General features: G+C 36.1%; 1 protein-coding gene across 13 annotated transcripts in view; it reads left to right on the top strand.

The window, feature by feature from the left end:
• RYR2 (ryanodine receptor 2) overlaps window positions 1-21,488 on the top strand; it is a 428,706-nt gene extending 407,218 nt beyond the window's left edge. For all 13 annotated transcript variants that reach the window (XM_084513246.1, XM_084513253.1, XM_084513254.1 and 10 more), the window contains 16 exons: window positions 707-2,010; window positions 2,425-2,483; window positions 4,519-4,666; window positions 6,060-6,146; window positions 6,986-7,204; window positions 7,719-7,849; window positions 8,525-8,567; window positions 10,309-10,442; window positions 11,775-11,835; window positions 13,214-13,360; window positions 13,977-14,111; window positions 16,251-16,407; window positions 18,327-18,391; window positions 19,458-19,558; window positions 20,341-20,392; window positions 21,196-21,488. In XM_084513246.1, the coding sequence (XP_084369372.1) occupies window positions 707-2,010; window positions 2,425-2,483; window positions 4,519-4,666; window positions 6,060-6,146; window positions 6,986-7,204; window positions 7,719-7,849; window positions 8,525-8,567; window positions 10,309-10,442; window positions 11,775-11,835; window positions 13,214-13,360; window positions 13,977-14,111; window positions 16,251-16,407; window positions 18,327-18,391; window positions 19,458-19,558; window positions 20,341-20,392; window positions 21,196-21,291 (2,939 nt within the window). In that variant the 3' untranslated portion in view covers window positions 21,292-21,488. The remainder of the gene's footprint in view (window positions 1-706; window positions 2,011-2,424; window positions 2,484-4,518; window positions 4,667-6,059; window positions 6,147-6,985; window positions 7,205-7,718; window positions 7,850-8,524; window positions 8,568-10,308; window positions 10,443-11,774; window positions 11,836-13,213; window positions 13,361-13,976; window positions 14,112-16,250; window positions 16,408-18,326; window positions 18,392-19,457; window positions 19,559-20,340; window positions 20,393-21,195) is intronic.
• Window positions 21,489-22,381: the final 893 nt, after the last annotated feature.

The raw sequence follows: 22,381 nt of genomic DNA on the forward strand, positions 1-22,381 counted from the left end.
AATACTGGAAATTATGGTTCCCCAGAGAATGTGATCATTGTCAAGAAATAATGCTATTTATGTATCTTCTTTCTGGTATCGTATTGGCAGATTAACAATAGACTATCAATAGTAGAAAGACAGAAATACACAAGCATAGATGATCCAAAGATTTTCCTTTATGCTTCCTACATGTATTGCGTCACATTTATTATCTTGAGAGGGCAGAGAGAGAAAGAGATGTATTATCTGGGAGGGCAGCAAATGCAACCTGGATTACAGTGTAGCATGGATGGCTGCTGCTTTGCTCACCTGAGGTAACTGAGGTAACTGAGAAGCAAAGTAATTCTTAGTATTAGTATTAGGCAGTGCTCCATCAGGGACCTACTCATCCTCTGTTTGTGTTGCACTACAGTAAAATTTACATTATCACTTTTGAAAAACTGTCTCATGTTTAGTACTTTAATAAACATAACAGATATACCTCTCTGTGGCTTGTTAGTTATTTCTTTAATGGCAAATATTTCAGTCACTTACATCTTTTTCCAAGTCTTAGGGTAGTGCTATTAGTAAAAGATTCCTGATTTTACAGCTGTTTTCCTCATATAACTATGTGAGCCAGTGGTTTATCAATCTTACTGTATAATTATTTCACTAGTCATTATTAAACACGTTGCCAAAATACTTGCTGCCATCAATATTTCTAATTTCATGTCATCACATCTAGGTAATGTTGTGAATGGAACTATTGGCAAGCAGATGGTTGATATGCTTGTGGAATCGTCCAACAATGTGGAGATGATTCTGAAGTTCTTTGATATGTTCTTAAAACTGAAGGATTTGACTTCCTCTGATGCATTCAAAGAGTATGACCCAGATGGTAAAGGCATAATTTCAAAAAGGGATTTCCACAAAGCAATGGAAAGCCATAAACATTACACTCAGTCTGAAACTGAGTTTCTGCTGTCCTGTGCTGAAACTGATGAGAATGAGACTCTGGACTACGAGGAGTTTGTGAAACGGTTCCATGAACCTGCCAAAGACATTGGTTTCAATGTTGCTGTTCTCCTGACCAACCTCTCAGAACACATGCCCCATGATACCCGCTTGCAAACTTTTCTTGAACTGTCAGAGAGTGTGCTGAATTACTTTCAGCCTTTCCTTGGACGCATAGAAATCATGGGTAGTGCAAAGCGCATTGAACGAGTATATTTTGAAATAAGTGAGTCAAGTCGGACTCAGTGGGAGAAACCTCAGGTAAAAGAGTCAAAGAGACAATTTATATTTGATGTTGTAAATGAAGGTGGGGAGAAAGAAAAGATGGAGCTTTTTGTTAATTTCTGTGAGGATACCATCTTTGAAATGCAACTGGCTGCTCAGATTTCTGAGTCAGATCTGAATGAAAGGTCAGCTAATAAAGAGGAAAATGACAAAGATAAGCCTGAGGAGCAGGATCCTGGAATGGGTTTCTTCTCTCTTGTAACTATGAAGTTAGCATTAGTAGCTCTCAAGTATAATTTAATGACTCTTATGAAAATGCTTAGCATGAAAAGCCTGAAGAAACAGATGAAAAAAGTGAAGAAAATGACCATGAAGGACATGATTATGGCTTTGTTTTCTTCCTACTGGAGCATTTTGATGGGCTTACTGCATTTTGCTTGTAGTGTCTTCCGTGGCTTCTTTCGCATCATATGCAGTTTGCTGCTTGGAGGAAGCCTAGTAGAAGGAGCAAAGAAGATCAAGGTGGCTGAACTATTAGCTAATATGCCAGATCCCACGCAGGATGAGGTGCGTGGGGAAGGAGAAGAGGGGGAGAGGAAGCCCACAGAAACTGCATTGCCTGCAGAAGACTTGACAGATTTGAGAACTTTATCAGATGAGAGTGATCTACTATCAGATATATTTGGTTTGGATTTGAAACGGGAAGGTGGACAGTATAAATTGATCCCTCATAATCCAAACGCTGGTTTGAGCGATTTGCTGAGCACTCCTTCCTTAGCTCCAATGCCTGAGGAACAGGAAAAAATCCAGGTAATTGCACTTTTTATTTCTATGCTTATGCTCTATGTTTATCTTTTTCATATGCTAACTATTTTGTCTTGAAACACAGCTTGCATCTATGTTTGCGTGTTTGTTTTTTTTGTGTGTGTGTGTGTGTGACATGATTTTAGGGAATCACATAATCACTAAACCATACCCTCTCTGATATCATAAACTTCAATTCCCACAGCCTTCTCTAAGTAGGTGGTAGTTTGGTTTCCTTCTAATTTAGTGCTAAAATGTGTCTTCATAAATAAATATTGAAGCATCATCTTCTCTCAGAGCTTCAACAGCTAAAAAAAAGAAAAAGTGTAATATTCCACAGTCTGTGTATCCTTTTAACTAATTCTGTTCTGCATAATAATACTCAGACACTTTTTTTTCCCTTAATCTGACTATCTGTAGGAACAAATGAAAGAAGATGAAGAGAAGGAGGAAACAAAATCTGAACCTGAAAAAGCAGAGTATGTATAACTTTAACTAGTGGTACTGCAAATTAGTTTGTTTCACTAAAATATCAGCTTTATTATACTTCTTTTCCTTTAATTTTATTTTCATTCACATTCCACTATTAAGGTGTGTGTGTGTGTATGTATATATTTAATCCATCCTCCTCATCAGTAGGCATTTGCAAGGAAATGCCATGAAATCACTAAGAGATTTTATGAATTCCCCTCTTCCAGCTCCATCCTTCGTAATTTCAATTTAGTTTATTTTAGAATTCACAGAACTCATAATGTAACTTCCTGCCTTTCCCCACAGGTATTAAAAGCTCACTGAACAACAGTTTCAGACGGTAGTCCTAGGAGTTTACATGTTTATCCAAGAGGCAGTTTATTTACAGAGGCATAGCTGCAATGGTTCTAGAGTTCATTGAAAATTTTGATGGAATTGAGTATACTTTTTAATATATCTTGAATCTGCAAAATCATTGTTTTCTGAGAATCAAGTCTTTTGTTGGTCTGTTTTCATTGGGCTTAATTTCATCTGTTTGTTTAAGGTTTTTTTGGCAAGTATGAAAACGAGAAGAAAATGTCTTGGAAAAATTGTAAGAGCGCTTGTGTTACAGAGACTAATTATCTATCAGTGGTAGAGACTGACTCTTTCACCCTTCCCATTTGATAAGAACTGTTTTGAGTTATTTAGATTTTGCATAACCTTATTACTCTGTTACAGTTTTAAAGAATTACTGAGTCCTCTCACGTCTTTATGGGGATCATTAGCATTGATAAATAATCATTTCAGTCTTTTTAAGACATGGTAAAATCAAATGTTGATGATATTAGCTCAGAATAAAAAAGCAAAACATAGGACTTGGATTTAACCAGTAAAAAAACTCTCCATCCCTATTTTTTATGGTGGCTGATATATCACTGATAAAATTTCAAGTGGATCTCTTAGTCTCAAGTTATCTCCATATTGCTCTCCTGCAATGACAAACACTTGCCACAGTAACAAAACACAGTAGCAAAAACTCTTCTTCCTAATTAGTACAGCAAACTTCTAATGCAGCCAGTACAACTTTGTGAAGGAGAGTCTTGCTGACTTTTGAAGGTCACTTCACTGTTGATTGCTCTGCTTGACTGTGTGAGTTGCAGTGATACCAGTATTCTCTGTGAAGAGTGGAAGTGCCTGGCATTGCCCTGAAGCCACTTCTAATGTAAGACAAACTTTCAAGTGAAAGTTTGTTGAGTATATTCTACTATGAAGCAACTTAGGATATCAGTTATTCTGTTTGTAGATAGATAAAGAGAAATTAATAATGTAACTAATAAGTTGCTTCTGACTCTGTTTTGGCATCAAATGGGCTTCTGTGATCCTTTCATCTATCTGGCTGTCAGGTCAAATTAACTTCCAAAATAATTCTCAGTTCCTATGATTTTGTGCTTGGAGAAGGCAGCCCACTAGCTATGACTTTCTGTAATTACGCAGCATGGTGATTATCACAGATTGAAATGCTGTCAAGCTTTCATATTTCTCTCTTCTCCTAGAGGGGTTGTTTTTGTTGTCCTCATCTGGACAGAAATGCAGAATTTAAAACTTAAGGCTTGGCTTGTAAATACAAGAAGAACTAGTGTTCTGCAGTTTGTGTATCTGAACCAGATAGTTCAAGTGCATGAGGTTGGAGGGGAGCCCTTAGACATATAGAGAGTTGTACAGACATTTGGCAGTGTTAGCTACACAATTATGAAGCAGAGTTGCAGGTATAAAGTTTGGGAGATTCTTGGTTACCTGCTTCTACCACTTAGCAATTCTCACTTCAGGCTGACAAATCATTAAGTTCAAATATCAGTAGACTTAACCAGACTGTCACCCTTTCCAGTGCTTTATGCTGAAGATGGATATCTATCCTTGTTATTCATACATGTGCACTTCATGAATTATGACTACTTCAGCCTCATGAAAAGTTGCAATGTCCTCTTGCAGGGTGTGGTTTAATTATTTTTTTGTCAATTTTATTAACTTGACTTATTATTTTGGCTTCATTTGTATCCTAAGAGGAGAGGATGGAGAAAAAGAAGAGAAAGCCAAGGAAGACAAAGGGAAACAGAAATTAAGACAGCTTCATACTCATAGATATGGAGAACCGGAAGTTCAGGAATCGGCTTTCTGGAAGAAAATAATTGCATATCAACAAAAGCTTCTGGTAAGCTGTTCTCTACACTCTGTGTTTGTGCATTGGGAGGGATATATACTATTACATTATGCTATCAAAATGAAAAAGACAAATTCGCATCTGCTAAGACTCATTCAATCCACAGTCATCCATGAATAGGACATAAAGGCAAAGGTTTAATTGAATTTTTTAGTGGAGGAAACAAGCAAGCAAAAATACAAACACACAAATCCAAAAAATAATATATTAGACATATATTAACATAATAAGGAATGTAATTATTGGCTAAAATTCAGACCTTCAAAGATTTCTATCCATCAGTGCAAAAAAAGCCTAGTGTTTTTGTGTGAAGGTAAGTATTTATTAAGTCAAGAATTTTTAGAGCAGCTTGTGAGGTTGTAGGATTTCTGTTTTCCTGAGACACTTTGGGAAAAGTCAAGTTCCTCTATCTAAACATTTTATTAAGATTTTCATGAAATAGCAAGTTCATATTTGAGAAATTTCTTAAATTATGTGGAAAATAAGACTAGCTAAAATTGTAGAAATGTATTTGTGTTTCAGTAACATATGGTAGCTCTGAGTAAGATGCAGAGTTATTTAAAATCCAAGTTTTTATTAGCTAAGATATATATAGGCATACATATTCTGAGAGACTGGAATGAAATCCAAAGCAAAAAGATAAAGGCTTTTGCTGTAGATCTAGTAGATATAATTGTGTAGGGTCAGCCTACATCTACCATGAGTAACATAGCAAAAGAATAAAATGACAATGACAATATAAAGGAACTAATTGCTTAAGTTTTGCTTTTGAACTCAGTGTCAGGGTATCATGTAGCAGCCATTCAAATTTTATTTATTTTTCTTCTAATAATCTCATATACTAACTCACAAATAGTCTTCTATGTTTAGGGCTGAAAATGGAGGAATTTCCATGTAAGATTTAAAACAAAACATTGAAACTAGGTGCTGGAAAAGTTTCTGAATTGTAAGGAAGAGATAGGGTACTTTTAACCTTAGTATATAAGGTTTGGGTAGGAATTTCCTCACTGGAATAAGATTTTTCTTGAGATTTTCTGTGCTTTCGCTGTTATTTTTGAAGGTTTTGAAATCAGAAAGAAGCAGGAAAACATGAAAAAATATTTAAGGCAGAGTTTTCCAATCTTCTGACTTTGAGACCACTAAAGAAAAATAGCATGTCTGATATTCTATTTATCAAATGATCTGCCTGAAATAGTGACAAGTTCTGTAGTGAAGTATGGATAAATATTTTTTTTCAGATTGGGATTAAACATTCATCATATTTCAGATAATTTATTAAATATGCAATATAGGTTATTTTATTTCCTAAAATAATTTTTAATAATTAATTTCAAGAATTATAATTATTAGGCAAGGAATATTTATATTTTATTTTTGTTTTCAGAACTATTTTGCTCGAAACTTTTATAACATGAGGATGTTGGCATTGTTTGTTGCTTTTGCCATCAACTTCATCCTTCTTTTCTATAAGGTAAGCTTGTCACAATATTAATTTGCATTATGAAAAGCATTCAGGTTTTGTGGACACTGTGCTATGATTAAAGTGCCTAGCCTCACATGCCTATGATTAACATGCCTAACCTGATTAAATGCCTTCTTCAGTCTGCCACTTCAGAGATCTAACAGCGATACTAATGTGTTTCTGAGAAGTAATAATGGACTTCCAAATAGCTATTTCCAAAGTTCTGTGCTGTGAGAGATGCAGCAAAGTGAAATGTTTACCTTTGTGCTCCATTATCCTGTACAGACTCAGCCAAGCCCAGCCTTCAGTGGCAACTTAAGCTAATACATGTCAGCTGAGATATTTATTTATTTTTTTTTTTGTGTGCCATCCTGCTCCCCTGAGAAGATGTGTACAGCAAGGGGAAGTTGCATCATCTTAAACTAGCTGGAATATCACTTACCATTTTTGTCAAGGCCTTTGCTATAGTTAATGCAACAGTAGATTTTCCAGACTTGAATCAGTTCCAGGAAGAGTCCTGCTGATAAGGATTACATATGGCAATGTCAGGAGTTGACTGGGCTTCTTCCAGAAGGTCTATGCTCTTTCTTGAATTCAAGGTGATATGTATGACCCAAATTTGCAATGGGAAGAGAGTAAAAGAAAATCCACACTATCGCAAATTGGTGTAGCATGGTGAAAGGGTGAGGTATTGTACTGTGTGAGGTATTCCCTGTGGATATTTTTCTGCAGAAAGTTATTTCCTCATGATTATGTTGTCCTTGGTAGGGTTGTTTTCACTTGTAGTGGTGTAAAACTCCTGTCAGAGGAATATACCTGCAATATTAAGATTCAAGTGATTTAAACAGGTCTCCACCTCTGCTGTGACAGAAGAAAAGGAAGTTCCTGTGGTGTCTACTGGAGAAAGTATGAAGTTGAACAGCTTGGAGAGTGACAGCCAGAGGGTCATTGCAGTTCATTATGTCCTAGAAGAAAGCAGTGGCTACATGGAGCCCACGCTGCGGATTTTGGCCATATTACACACAATCATCTCTTTCTTCTGCATCATAGGGTATTATTGTTTGAAAGTAAGAAAAACTGAACTTTTTTTTTTTTTTTCTTCTAGTTATGAACATTTTTGTCCTTTGACTGGTATAAATTGGAATCAAGTTGTAGCAACTTTGCTTAAGCAGGTTGAGGAACCATGTAAAGAAACACCATTCGGTGATTTGTGAATTCAGAAGGTTACAGGCCAGGGCCTGATTTCCTGGTCTGGCATTGGACTGTAGGTTCAGTATTTCCACAGTTACAGTGTCAGCCAGTTATAGCAATAACCTGTATCGCTTCTTGTGACTGCCAGCAGTGAATGTGCCCATTCACATGGCTAGAAGAAGACGGATGATTGTCTGTATTGACACTGATCTTGTCAGCTTGGCCAGTTTTCAAGTCCTTTATTTTTTTGAAGTATTATTTAATATGTGTTCAGTTTTTGTATTTAATTTTTCATAACTACCATCTTTTCTTATAGATTTTCAGACATCTCAGAGCATTTTAACTAATTTCTGATATATTGATTTTTTTTTTTTTTTTTTTCAATTGCAGGTTCCACTGGTTATTTTTAAGAGGGAAAAGGAAGTAGCAAGGAAATTGGAATTTGATGGGCTGTATATAACCGAACAGCCCTCAGAAGACGATATTAAAGGGCAATGGGATAGACTTGTAATCAACACACAGTGAGTTTGTGCTTACTCTGTTTCTATAACTTTGCAAGGAATTATGCTTCAGACTGCACAGTTACGCATTTGATGGTCCAGCTTGTCTGAAATACACAGTTGTGAGGAGTATATTTCCAGAAAGGATATACAAAATATTTTGGTCAAGTGTTTGTTATCAGTTTTAATCTTCTTCATTTGCAGGTTTTTTTTTTTTTTCCATATATTCCATATATTAAAAAAAGATTGCAAGGAACTTTTTTTTTTTTTTTTTTTTTTTTTTTAGCAAGTGCAGTGGTGATTGTTTATTGCTGTCAGTTCAACAGTGAACAGTGGTTTGTATCCTTTTAGTGTCTCTTGAAAGCTTTTCTTTGGAACCTTAACTCTGCCTTTTGGGATTATATGATCCTTTAATACTTTGGAACTTTTGGATATGATACTTTGGTATCATATGATCTATGATACTTTGGAACACTAGAAACATCAGCTCAGCTGCTCTTTCCCAGCCATGAGAATGTGATAGGCTCAATGCCAATTGGTAACTTTCATTCCAATAACTTCCCAAAAGACTAGCTGGAGATAGCACCAACAGAGAGCCTCTTAGAAACAAATTATTATATAATTTTTATGGCATCTTAGTAGGTACTCTTCATGATAATCTAAAATGTAATCTCTTTTTTCATCTGTGTTTTTCAGGTCTTTTCCAAACAACTATTGGGACAAATTTGTGAAAAGAAAGGTAAGGTTTATTTTTTGAAATATGTATGAAATTCTTTATAGATATTAATTCCAATATCTTTATCGATGATCTGGATGAGGGCATCAAGTGCACCCTCAGTAAGTTTGCAGATGACACCAAGTTAGGTGCGTGTGTTGATCTGCTCAAGGGTAGGAAAGCTCTTCAGGAGGATCTGGATAGGCTGCACCGATGGGCTGAGGTCAACTGTATGAAATTCAACAAGGCCAAGTGTCGGGTCCTGCACTTGGGGTGCAACAACCCCAAGCAGAGCTACAGGCTGGGAGATGAATGGTTGGAAAGCTGCCAGGCAGAGAAGGACCTGGGAGTGATGGTGGATAGTCAGCTGAATATGAGCCAGCAGTGTGCTCAGGTGGCCAAGAAGGCCAACGGCATCCTGCCTTGTATCAGAAACAGTGTGGCCAGCAGGGCTAGGGAGGTGATCGTCCCCCTGTCCCTCTGGTGAGACCGCACCTCGAGTACTGTGTTCAGTTTTGGGCCCCTCGCTACAAGAAGGACATCAAGGTGCTCGAGCGAGTCCAGAGAAGGGTGACGAAGCTGGTGAGGGGCCTGGAGAACAAGTCCTACGAGGAGCGGCTGAGGGAGCTGGGCTTGTTCAGCCTGGAGAAAAGGAGGCTCAGGGGTGACCTTATCGCTCTCTACAGGTACCTTAAAGGAGGCTGTAGTGAGGTAGGAGTTGGTCTGTTCTCCCACGTGCCTGGTGGGATGAGGGGGAATGGGCTAAAGTTGCGCCAGGGGAGTTTTAGGTTGGATGTTAGGAAGAACTTCTTTACCGAAAGGGTTGTTAGGCATTGGAACAGGCTGCCCAGGGAAGTGGTGGAGTCACCATCCCTGGAAGTCTTCAAAAGACGCTTAGATGTAGAGCTTAGGGATATGGTTTAGTGGGGACTGTTAGTGTTAGGTCAGAGGTTGGACTCGACGATCTTGAGGTCTCTTCCAACCTAGAAATTCTGTGATTCTATGTGATGATTTCCCGTGTCCCATAGCTTACTCCTCTGTGCTCTGGCACCTAAAGCTGACTCTTAAGAGACCCACTCACCTCCTTAGTTCCAGACAGCTTCAACCCCTTGCCAGCTAGTCTGGCTTGATCTTTGCTAGAGACCACAGACTCACACACACACATTCAATTCTACCGCACCATGGACGTATAGTTCCCCCTAACCTATGGTTTGAATCCAGTTACTGCTTTCACACCATCATACACACATACACATGCACACAGAATAGAGAGTCCTTTACCCAGGAAAGAGTTAGAAAATTACTTTATAAGATGATGGGACAGATTGAGATGATTAGGCAAAATGCATAGCCAAATAACTTTATTGACCAGCAAACTTTGTTGTTCTAGTTTGTTAACTAGAAAGGGTTGAATACTACCTTCAAGAAATTTTACTTTTATCAGATTTTTTCATGTAGATAGGATATTTAAAACATCTTTGCTTGTGTGAGCTCAACATTTTTTTTTTCAGTGACAATATTGATTTAGTTATTCTGCTTCTGCTGAGTTGCCTTTCTCTTCCTATTTTCATTAAATGAGTAAGAGCATCATATCCTTGATGAGCCCTATTGCCTCTGTCAAAGTGATTGAAATTAAGGTGAAAAAAACAGTATGATAGGCAGATGGAAACAAACAGATTAAAAAAATCATGCATGTTAAACTTGTCTCTGAAAATAAAAAACCTTATACCCAGCTGACTCTCTTGACTATTCCTCCTAAATTTAGGTCATGGATAAATATGGTGAGTTTTATGGCCGTGACAGAATCAGTGAGTTACTAGGAATGGACAAAGCTGCTCTTGATTTTAGTGATGCTCGAGAAAAGAAGAAACCAAAGAAGGATAGCTCCTTATCTGCTGTGTAAGCATTTGCTTCTGGTTTGTTTGTTTGTTGTTGTTTTTATTTAGTTTGGTGGTGGTTTTATTTATTTATTTATTTTGATTTTGTTTAAAATCAAGAACTCAAGGTCTGTCATTTGGCTTTGAATTTTTTGCTGTATGGCTTTTCTTTTATGAATGGCTATATATGATCAATCAATTCATGTGTATTTGAGAGAATAATCTGAAATACACAAAGATGAGAGTTATTTATCAGAGGTGTCATAGTCAAACTTACGTCTCAGTCCCTTTGCCTCCCTAGCTGCTGTTCTTGGTTCTGCTGTCATTAGTACAGTCAGTGTCAATGGAAGAGGCAACTGAGGCTCAAGCGTCTGCAGCAACCATAGTAGTGGTAATTTAGAGGATATTAAGAAGGGCTGCTGTTGGATGCTTATGCGGTAGAGAAATTTGTCACCTTTCAAGAAGAAAAAAATGTAAATAGATTTATCCTGAAGGATCTGACATTTCCATAGTCTGGTGAAAAGATAAGCAATGATATGAATGTGAAGTGTATAAAGAATCGGTACAGTTGGCCTAGAATGTAAAAGATGTTAAAAGGTCTTCATTTTCCTTGTCACAAGATTCAATAACCTAGGTTTTCAAAAGCTCCTGGAACAAGTAACCTTCTTGTTAAGAATGTAGTATATTGGAAGACAGTATTATCTGTTATACTGCAAGTTTTTGTTTTGTTTTGTTTTGTTTTGTTTTCTCTTCAATGTATGTATTTTGTAAATATCATCCATGCAATCCTGATCAGACAGTAAATATCACCCAGTTATCATGGTCTGAGTCATTCCTGACCGTGCAAAAGGTTTTAATACACTTTCCTCTTCAATTTACATTTTTTCTTGAGGAAGAACAAAGGACATAAGCTCAGACATTCATTTCACCTTACTTTGTCTGTCTTTAAAGCCGTCTAATTGTATCACTCAAGATGTGATGATATAACCAATGGTGATGAACTGGTATTTCAGGGTGCAAATTCTCAAAACACTATTTCTCTCCATTGATTCTAAAATTCATGTGACTTATACATAGGTGATTGCACTGTAGATATTGATCAGCTTCATGTCTGATGTCTCCAAAATAGTACTTACACATTTATTTTTCTGCTTTTGTTTCAGACAGGTCCGTTCCAGAGTAAAAGTGTGAATTAGAACAAGGTTGTGATACATTTCAGCTTGGGAGAAATAGATAAACTGTGACCTCTTCATTTTCTGTGACAATACACTTCCTGTAGTATGCAATAGGCTCTCGTGTTGTGTATTTTCCTATTTCATTCTTATATAAAATGTGATTTTTTTTACTTTTACAGGCTAAACTCTGTTGATGTTAAGTATCAGATGTGGAAATTAGGAGTTGTTTTCACTGATAATGTAAGTCTGTCAGTATATGTATACACATACATTCATGTTCTAAAAAAAAAAAAAGATAAAATATCCATCTTAGCCTGAAGGGTGTCCAAACATATATGAAATATTCTGAATTACAAGTAGCTTACTAGATACACAGATAGATAGATAAAGAAATTCTCAGAAGTTTAAAAAGAGATTGACCAAATCTTTTCCCAGTTACATGGGTACTAGGCTATAGAACCTCAGTCTGTTTTCTCCCCTTAACCCCTTTCTTATACGGTTATTTATTCAGGAGGAATAAGCAAGTGCTGTAAAATTGGGAAACTGTCTATATAAATTCTAGTTGCCATTTTTCATGTTGTTCTTAAACTTTACATCTGCAGTCACTTAAATACTCCTGGAACACAGTCAGATCAGCATAGTTAATGGGTGTAGAATTACTGTAATTTGTATCACTGAAACTCTTAGCAGGATGTGACACAGAATGAGGCTAATGATTTTACTCATTTTTAAAAAGTTAGTCTTAAAAAAAAAAAAAAAAGGAATGACAAGGCCGTTAAAATATTCTTCAGTTTAAGATATTGCTCATCTTATGATTCTAAGTGGTATTATGATTGTGGCTTTCCTGAGTCATCTTCTTTTTCTGGTGGAAAATATGGTAGGGGAAGAATGATTTTGTAACTAGGACTGCTGGAGAATGAAAATGGAAACTGACTTCAGTTAGAAAGGGTGGAACTTGAAGGTTGAATTTGGGACGATAACTGTCCAGGTCCACAGAAAGCATGACCTGTAGAGAGTCAGTTCATTCAGGATTAGGTCTTTTCTAAAGGAAATTCTAATTTTGTTCTTGTAAGTGTGTACTTGTCTTTAAGTCAGATAAATTAAATTGTAGAAGAAAAGATTAAATTAATATTTCTAGTAATAATAAGCTACTTAAATAGCATTAAATATTTAAGTAGTAGTTTTAGTAGTTTGAAGTATTATATAATTCCTTCTGTTGCTTGCAAAGACCTTTTGTTTGTTATTGACCATATTGTTATAAATATTTTAATGTAATTATTCATAAACAAAAAATCATTCCAATCAGAAGATTTTATATAATAAACATTAACAAATAATGGAATTGTTTCAAAATTGAAATTTAGGATGTGTCAATTTTGAACATTTCATGTGAACACATCTACATTTGCAGATTTAATATTCTTGCACAGAGAAAATTCTCAAAAGCAGAATTTATGTAAGAAAAACTTCATGAATTTCTGTTTAAATAAAAAGCACATTCAAGCAATTTCTGCTTTTCTTTAGTGTTGTGAATTAAGTTAGACATAGTAGTCCTTAGTTTTTTCAGTTTGTTTATTTATTTATTTATGTATTTTGTAATGTGCTTGTTTTCTTTTAGTCTTTCCTTTACCTAGCTTGGTACATGACCATGTCAGTCCTTGGCCATTACAACAATTTTTTCTTTGCTGCTCATCTTCTTGACATTGCAATGGGGTTCAAGACGTTACGAACTATCCTGTCATCAGTGACCCACAATGGTAAACAGGTATCAACTGTTACCTCTTTTCCTTTATGGTGTTTTTTTTTTTTTTTTTTTTTTTTATACTGACAGAGTGCACAGGAAAGAGCACTTCTTGACTTAATTCAGCTGACCACTGAAAGCTGCTGTGCTAGTGCAAAAATTTGCCAGCAGGATTTATAATCATAAGAATGTGGCACTAGAATGCATGACATTAAATTTAGATTCTAGCTGTTATTGTGTTACTATGTTGCCCATAAACTTTCTGTTCAGATTTTTTTCAAGATTCTTCTAAAGAAAGATCCAGCTGAGATCCAGTTATTCTTTCTTTTGGAGGGCTGTTTGAGAGCCTCAGCTCCCTGATAGTAAGAAATCATTTCTGTAAGAAGTTACACAATCTGACATTGCACTTCTGATTTTAACTAGAGAAAATAATGAAGGCTTTTCATCCATTTAAATTTGTTCTATGAACAGTGTTTCCTGTAATGTGTTCCTCCTCTTTGATGGTCTTCCTATTTCAAAGAACCTTTTTAACACTTTTTTGAAGATAAAAACAACAACAACAACAAGACGACACACATCCTTGGTCTGCTTAGGAGACCTTCCAACAAGGCAGCTATAAATGTATAATTTTGTCTTCCAGCTTGTCCTAACAGTGGGATTACTGGCAGTAGTGGTATACTTGTACACAGTAGTGGCATTCAATTTTTTTCGCAAGTTCTACAACAAGAGTGAAGATGGTGATATGCCAGACATGAAATGTGATGATATGTTAACAGTAAGTCTTAGTTTGCTTTCTATTTTTTTTTGTTTGTCTGTTTTCTTAAATTATTATGTTTTTGCCCTGTCCTTTTTGTAATTCCTGTTCATATATTTGTATCATTAGCCTGCAAGAGAAAGACCGTAAGGGAAAGCAAAGGAACAAATATAGTGAACGTCCTTAAGAACTAGATATACTCTGCGTATAATACACAAACACTTCTTTAAAGGAATAGGAGAAGTGTGGTAATATTTTTTGCTATAATTTCTGCAAAAGTGTAAACTAGCTAAAAGCCATGAACCTGAGCTCAATCAGTTATAGACTAACATGTCTATATTTTTGTCCAGTTTGGGACCTTCAGTACAAGAAAGACACTGGTGAACTGGAGTATAGTCAGTGGAGAGTCACTTAAGATGGTCAGGCGATGGAGTACTTTCCCTGGGAGGAGCCTAAGTGAGTCGGGCTTGTTTGGCCTGGAGAAGAGAAGGCTTTGAGGCTAGAAGGGGGGAGCTTAAGAGCAGCTCCCCAGTGTCTAAAGAGAGGTTATTGGGAAGAATGAGCCAGTGATTTTTACAGCAGTGCATGGCGGGAGACCACAGAATGGAAGAAGGTATTCTGTCTGGATGTAAGGAAATATTTTTTCACCCTGAGGAACCAGGCAAAGGTACACCTTTCTCAGAGAGGTTGTACAGCCTCCATCCTTGAGAGGATTTAACAACCTGACTGTATAAAGCCCTGAGTAACTTTGTCTAAACTTATAGTGGACTATACATGGAGCAGGAATCTGGACTTGGAGACCTCCTGAAGACCTTCTGACTTACATAGAATATTAGAATGGCTTGGGTTGGAAGGGACTTAGAGATCATCTAGTTCCAACCCCCATGCCATAGGCAGTGATGCCACCCACTAGATCAGGTTGCTCAGGGCCTCATCTAACCTGGTCTTGAACACCTCCAGGGATGGGGCATCCACAACCTCTCTAGGCAACCTGTTCTATTGCCTCACTGCCCTCTGAGTGAAAAACTTCCTCCTAATATCTAATCTAAATCTCCCCTCTGCTGGTTTAAACCATTCCCTCTTGTCCTGTCATCATCTGATTGAGCAAAGAGTCACTCCATCTGTTTTATATGAAAATATACATGAAAAATGGCTAAAATATTATAAAGGAGTGAGCTAAAATAACACATAGAATAATACACAATGTGCTATATGTTAAGTGTCGTCTGTAAAAATGGTAAGACTTGCAATGTGATATGGAAAAAAAAAGGTGTTAATAATATATTTTTATTTTCGGTAATTGAAAAATAACATTGACTTTAAATGGTGAAATAAAAAACTTCTCTAAAAATATTACATTTCTCAGCCATTGGTCATTCAGCATTGTATGTTACTATTATACATTTCTTACTTACGGGATATAGGAGTAAGAGCAGTATAGAAGTAAAATAATGGGCCTTTCATATAGTTAGCTTTTAGGAATGACTATTGTGACTGTCACTGCTACTTTTTATACACTGAGAATTGTATCTGTAGTTAGCAAAAGTCCTTAAAGAAAAAGAATCAATCTTCTCCAGGACTCTGAGTTTGATAGCATAATCCTCTATTATATGATAAACTGGAATTTTTGCATTGTCATCACCCCACATGACTGTACTTATGGTACCCCTTTGCAGCATTGGTGTAGACTGTTTCCATCATTAGCCTGTCCTCTGAACAAACATGCTCAAAGGTTGTATTTGTTGTGTTGTGTTTTGTTTTATTTTTATTTATTTTTTTAAACATCAAAGATGGGGCAAGTCATTCACTTTTGAACTAGAGTAACGGGAAATAGATTAGGTGGTAATGGTACTTTCTACTAGCATATTATTGTATGCTGAAACATTTGGACCTGAATCACGGTTTTCTGGTAGGCTCAAGGTAGTCAAACATTAATCTTTTTGAACTGTGCCATAAAGACAGAACGTGAAATGCTGCAGTTTCAGATTCTCAGCAGCATTCCTGCCCTTTCGGAAGTATCCGTAAACTGGAGGAGAAAGAGATGACTTCACATAGTATTTCTGCTAGACCAGTGTCTGCCTATTACTGAATTTGCAAAAATGGATATTTTTACTCGTAGATGCAGACAAACTTTTTTGTATCTTTTTTTTTTTTTTTTAGTGCTACATGTTTCACATGTATGTTGGAGTACGTGCAGGTGGAGGAATTGGTGATGAAATAGAGGATCCAGCAGGAGATGAATATGAGATCTATCGGATTATCTTTGATATCACTTTCTTCTTCTTTGTGATTGTCATCCTGCTTGCCATTATTCAAGGTATATATTTGTAGTCCACTGTGACTGAAAGCATTATTTAGCCGTACATGGATCTGTGGTGGTTTTACCGTGCTGGGCAGCTAAACCCCACAACCGCTCTCTCACTCCCCCTCTTTTTGGATGAGGAGGGGGAGAAGTAAAGCAAAGAACAACTCACGGGTTGAGAATAAGGATAACTTAATTAAAGGGAAATAATAATAATAATTAAAGATTATTATGAACTAAAAAATTTAACTAAAGGGAAATAAAAAGGGAAAGGGGAAAAGGGAGGGGGAAAGGGAAAATAAAATAAAAAAGGAGGAAAACAAATAAAACAAATGAAGTCTATGTGGAAGTGCAGAGGAAAGAAATTACTCTCTGCTTCCCACAAATGAGCGATGATTGACCATGTCCTTGAAACACGTAGGCCTCAACGCACGTAGCCGGTGTTCGGGAGGAGGACCAAGGTTTTCACAATGAGAGCCCACCCCTCACCTCTTCTTCCTGTTTCCACCTTTTATTGCTGAGTGTGACATCACATAGTATGGAATATCCCTTTGGTTGGTTTAGGTCAGCTGCCCTAGTGATGTTTCTCTTCTCACTTTTTGCCCACCCCCTAGGAGGGTTAGAGAGAGGCCCGATGCTGTGCCAGTGCTGCTCAGCTGTAGACACAACGCTGGTGTGATAACACTGCTGTTCCAACTACAAGTGCAGAGCACAGCACTGTATGGGCTGCTGCAGGGAAAGTTAACATTCCAGCCAGACCCAGTACAGGATCTCAGTGCTACAGTTACCTTATGCCCAAGATTCAACCAGGACAGATCAAAAAGCAGATTTAGAAAGTAAATCACATCCATCTGGCTTTTATCCATATGCTGCTGTTCCTAGATTCCATATAACCAGCAGGCTCTAACTGGATCAATTGGATCAGTGTAGAAACAAAAAAGCTACTTGCCACAAGAATACTGATGTCATTACCATTTCTATCTTCTCATTGTCCCCTCTAAAAGACTCCTGTAAATGATCAGCAAGAGAAATAATTAGAAAGAATTGTTATTATTGCCTCTTGTCAACTAACAGGAAAATAACAAAAAATTTTTGCCTATAAAAATGTTTTCTCACTTCCTACAAGGAAGTTTAGAAGGCAATTCTGAGCTTCTGTTACGTTGTTTATAACTCCTACTCAAGCAACAAGTTGTTTTAAAGGATTTGGGGAGGATGTAAAATTTTTCATAATCTTAAGTAGTTTATCTCCTACTGCTTGTTTCTTATTTTTGTGACTGGGTAAAGAGTAGAAGCCTTAGCTGTCAAGCTTGAGAGTAATTCTTATCTGGTATTCATTGGTTTTACAGCACAGTAGTTTTAGTGGAGTTATTGTGGAGTTATTCCATGCTTGTATTAGTGTAACCAAAGGGAGAATCATAAAGAATTTATAATCTTGAGCCATCTTTTCCCTGAAATGGCCCCTTGCTTTTGTAGAGCTCTAACAGTCAAACCTCAAGCTAAATGACAACCGTAATGAAAGAAGATGCATACAGCTCTGGGCCTCTTTGCATCTGCTGTGTATACATACCTGAACACTGTTAAATGTACAGTAGTGTTCTTACTATGGTAAAGCCTCCATTACTGCAAATCCAGGAACGTCTTTATATGCTGAGTTAAGGATAATAAATAATACTGCAAATAAATCAGAAGTCTGCTTATCCTATATTTTGTAATTCCAAATGGTACTGACAACCATGTTACAGATAGCTGTTCTGTCTGAGTTGCTCATTTTCCTTCACATATCTGGATGTTGTTGCATTTGTTGGAAGGTATATCACTTTTCTACTATTTCTACACAAGACTGCAACTGAATATTCTTTGTCAGAGTTGTTCTGGATTTCCAAATCTTTGTCACAGTTCTTGAACATTAACTATTATTTTAACTTGATCCCTAGGTTTAATTATTGATGCTTTTGGTGAGTTAAGAGATCAGCAAGAACAAGTTAAAGAAGACATGGAGGTAAGAACATCCAGTTGCTGAACCATTTTCAGGTTTCCTCAAAAGAAAACCAGTTCAATAAAGAGGTAGTACAGCCAGTGAATAGTTTTTAAATTGAAGGGAAAACACAGTTCTGTAGAGGATCCAATGTCATACAGTGTCCTGGATGAGATCATACTCATACATCTCAGTTCATTTGATGGAAAAAGTAACTTAGAAGTTTTTTTTTGGTTGTTGTTTTATTTATTGCATTATAAGATCTTAAATAAGTAGTTCTGTTAGTACAATTAAATAGACTTTAGACTATTTAGACTATTTAGTCTTAGTTTTTATGAAGAGAATACTCTGCTAGCATCCAGGTTCAGGATAATGTTTACTGCTCTTTGCTCTGTACTGGGAAAGAGGCACGCTACAGGCAGGTGCTAGCTGCTACTTGCATCGGACGTAAACACTGTCTGCACTTATATTCTGCTCTATTTTAGATTTGTTTGGTAGAGTTTTCTAACACTTATTAAAACTGTCATGATGCATTTCATCTCAGATGTAATTTTCTTTGGTTAATCTATGTGTGAGTATCCAGTACTTGCTGGAAAACTTGCTGGTTTTCTCTTCTGTCATTTAAGTATGAATGTAATAATTCAGAAGACTGTTGAGAAAGAACTGCTGTGTTATGTTATCTAGTCTAAAAGCATATTCAACTTCAGCTGAATGAACACAATAAGCAGTTGAGGTAAATACTGCCATGTGCTACAATGAGTACTACTTCTAATGTTCAAGGAAGAGTAAATGACAGCTTTGACTGATAAGTTCAATGCCATTCTTTCTCCTCATATCTATTCACCTATAGGTCTTGAAGATTTATTTATTTATTTATTGAACAGTAACTGCTCTGATGGCAGTTAATTTTCTATTCAAGTGTTTTGGCTGAAGCATCCAGTCCCAATCATTAAAAGAAAAGCCATGTTCAGTGCATGTTATAGTTGATGCATTGCAATTTTGAAGAAAATTGTTGCATTATAGGGTGGCTGTTCTCAAAGGGGTGCAGGGTTATATATAGTGTTGAAGTGTTGTGTGTTTTTTCTTTTAGACAAAGTGCTTTATCTGTGGAATAGGAAATGATTACTTTGATACAGTGCCCCATGGCTTTGAAACACACACACTGCAGGAGCACAACTTGGCCAATTATTTGTAAGTACAGTAAAAATGAACTTCTTGGTAACTCATGACCCCTGCAGCCTCTGCAAGTACCTGATTAGCTCTATTGCATAAGCATGAGTCAGTACCATTTGGCTTTGATGTGCATTCATGCTGCCTGAATGAACGAAAAAAAGAAAGAGACTTTTTTTTTTTTTTTTTGACTAGAATCCATGAAAAAGAAAGCTTGAGCTTTCCATTTATTAGGAAAACTGTTCTGAACTTTGTGAGGCAAGATCATTTCTGTGGAGGTAGGAGCAGAGAATGAACAAACTTCAATACGTTGTTTCCAATTTGGTTGTGAGACACCAATTTTGTGTGAGCTAGGATATGGAAACTGGGAATCTGGTATGTGGCTAGTTAGCATCGTTGATTTCTTAATGATATTCAGCATTTTGTATTCATTAAAAAAAAAAAATAATCAATGGCTACTCTCTATGTCTAAGTGTCTATGGGCATGAAAATGTCTATTACAATTTTCAAATAGCTTAGAAAAATCTTCATTTAAACGAAGTACTCATTTATTGTAAATCACATTGAATCTTCTGCATTTTGGCATACTATTCATTGAACAATGAATGAATGTTAACATTTTGAGGAAAGTATATTTTGTAAGTCTGGGAATATCATCATAAATATAATTCTGGAACTTGAAAGTACACGAACAACATTTTCTCACATTTTTGTACACAACATGTTGAGCAATACTCATCAATCTGTGGGTTGCATAGTGCTTTCAGATACTGTATCCATAATAACTCTTTATTTGATCGTAGGTTTTTCCTGATGTATCTTATTAATAAAGATGAAACAGAGCATACAGGACAGGTATGTGAACAATTCTATGAATGCCAACATCTACTAAATGAGATTGGTTCTAAAATAAAAATCATTCTGTCTTGGCAAAACTAAGTATTCTAACAAATAATATCCTATATGGTAAGTAACTTAATTGTCATTCTAAACAGTTCTTAGGATTTTGGTTGTTTAATGTTAGATTCAGTATCAATTCTCTGACATTTCCTATTTTGTTATCTGACCTGTTATTCTTGAAGTATTACTTACACAAAAAATATAAATACAGACTATAAGCAAAAATAATGAGAAGCAGAACATTTAAGCATTCTGTGAAAGCAACATTCCTTGTCTTTCCCTGTTGATTTTTTTTTCTCTCTCTCATTTAATATGATTCATCAATTATATGATCTATTTTTACATTTCTAGATAAGTCAATATGAAAGCACTTGTGTATATATATGAAATGAAACCTGTGAAAACAATTCTAACAGGAGGTTTCTTTTCTGTTTGCTTTTTAAATGGTCCTGTGAAATCCATTTTTTAATGCATTATGTGTATGGATGCTTTTAAATGACTGATATAGAAATTCAGTCAAATTTCTGTGACAGAAAAAAATCTGCTTATGTTTATACCAGTTTTAGTTGAGCTTTACGGTGCTTCTAGATGTGAAATTACAGTTAAACTATCTGGTCATCTTTTGTGTGTTTTTTCTAGTGCTTTTTGTCTAGGTGACAAAAATGTAAAATCTACTCTAAACTGATTAAAAAAAAAAAGTCATGCTTGATGTTTTCTCATTGAATCAATTTAAGTTATTTAAATTTTGCTTCTTTCAGGAATCCTATGTATGGAAAATGTATCAAGAACGGTGCTGGGAGTTTTTTCCTGCTGGTGATTGCTTCCGAAAACAGTATGAAGACCAGCTCAACTAAGCAGAGATGAGGATTTCCACTTGAAAATACATCCATGTATTTCCCAACTCCTTTGGGAATATCCAATAGACTTCTTAAATCCCCGAAGCTGTGTGCTTTATGGAGCACCAAAGCTCTGTTTTTAATGACCCAACTGTGCTTTTACTTTCTTCTGTATTTGCTTTGAGAACAATGGAGTAAAGAACAATGAAAAATAACAGCAACTCTGGAAAACAAACCAACCACTTGCACACACAATAGATGAATCCCAATACATAACATGCTCACATAAGAAGAGACTTGAGACAGCTTATTTCTGAAACTGCCAGATGATGCCCTTGTCTATAAAATCACACATGGGGTGACATGGTAGCAACACTCATTCAGTCTATTTATTTCATCATCCTGGAAGGAACTATACGTAGTTCACAGAGCACTGTAAAAGATTGTTGTGGACACTAAGTTGTGGGGAAATAGTGCCTTACTATATGTGGGTTGAGCTATGCAGAAGATGAGTGCATGATGACATTGTATTTTTTTCTTTTTTTCTTTTTTTTTTTTTTTTTTTTTCTTCCAAGTTAATATTTATTTTGTGGTTTTAGTGGGTTTGGGAGGAAGGAGTTTGATTGTGCACATCTTTTTGTTAAGACTGGAGTGTCTCAGGACAAGATTAGGTCATTCTCATCAAGTTTATTTCACATTTACCTTCCTCTTTAGCTTTTGCTCTTATTTTGGTAATGCTCTGATACAACACTGCAACTTTATGAAATCTTTGTATGAAGACAAGAAGACTGCAAAAAACACTTTAACAAGAAATGTTTCATTGCATGTTTATTATGCAAGTTTAAAACAATCAAAGAAACAACCTTCAAAAGCAAGTTGATCAACATGAAAAAAACATTCACAATAATTATTTCCATAGTAATAAAGTGTTGTGGGCTTTATTGTACATCTGGAACAAGTGTCATCAGCCAACAATGTATATGTTATGAATTTGATAGCAGTTTGGGTTTCTTTTCTTTTCCTTTCTGTCATTTCTGCCACCTGTGATCAATAGTGGAGTTGAAGATTTTCTTGTTAAATTATTTTTTAAAATCAAAGCTGAAGCAAT

The sequence above is a fragment of the Aythya ferina genome (assembly GCF_964211825.1).
Source record: "Aythya ferina genome assembly, chromosome: 3".
NCBI classification, from domain to species: domain Eukaryota; kingdom Metazoa; phylum Chordata; class Aves; order Anseriformes; family Anatidae; genus Aythya; species Aythya ferina.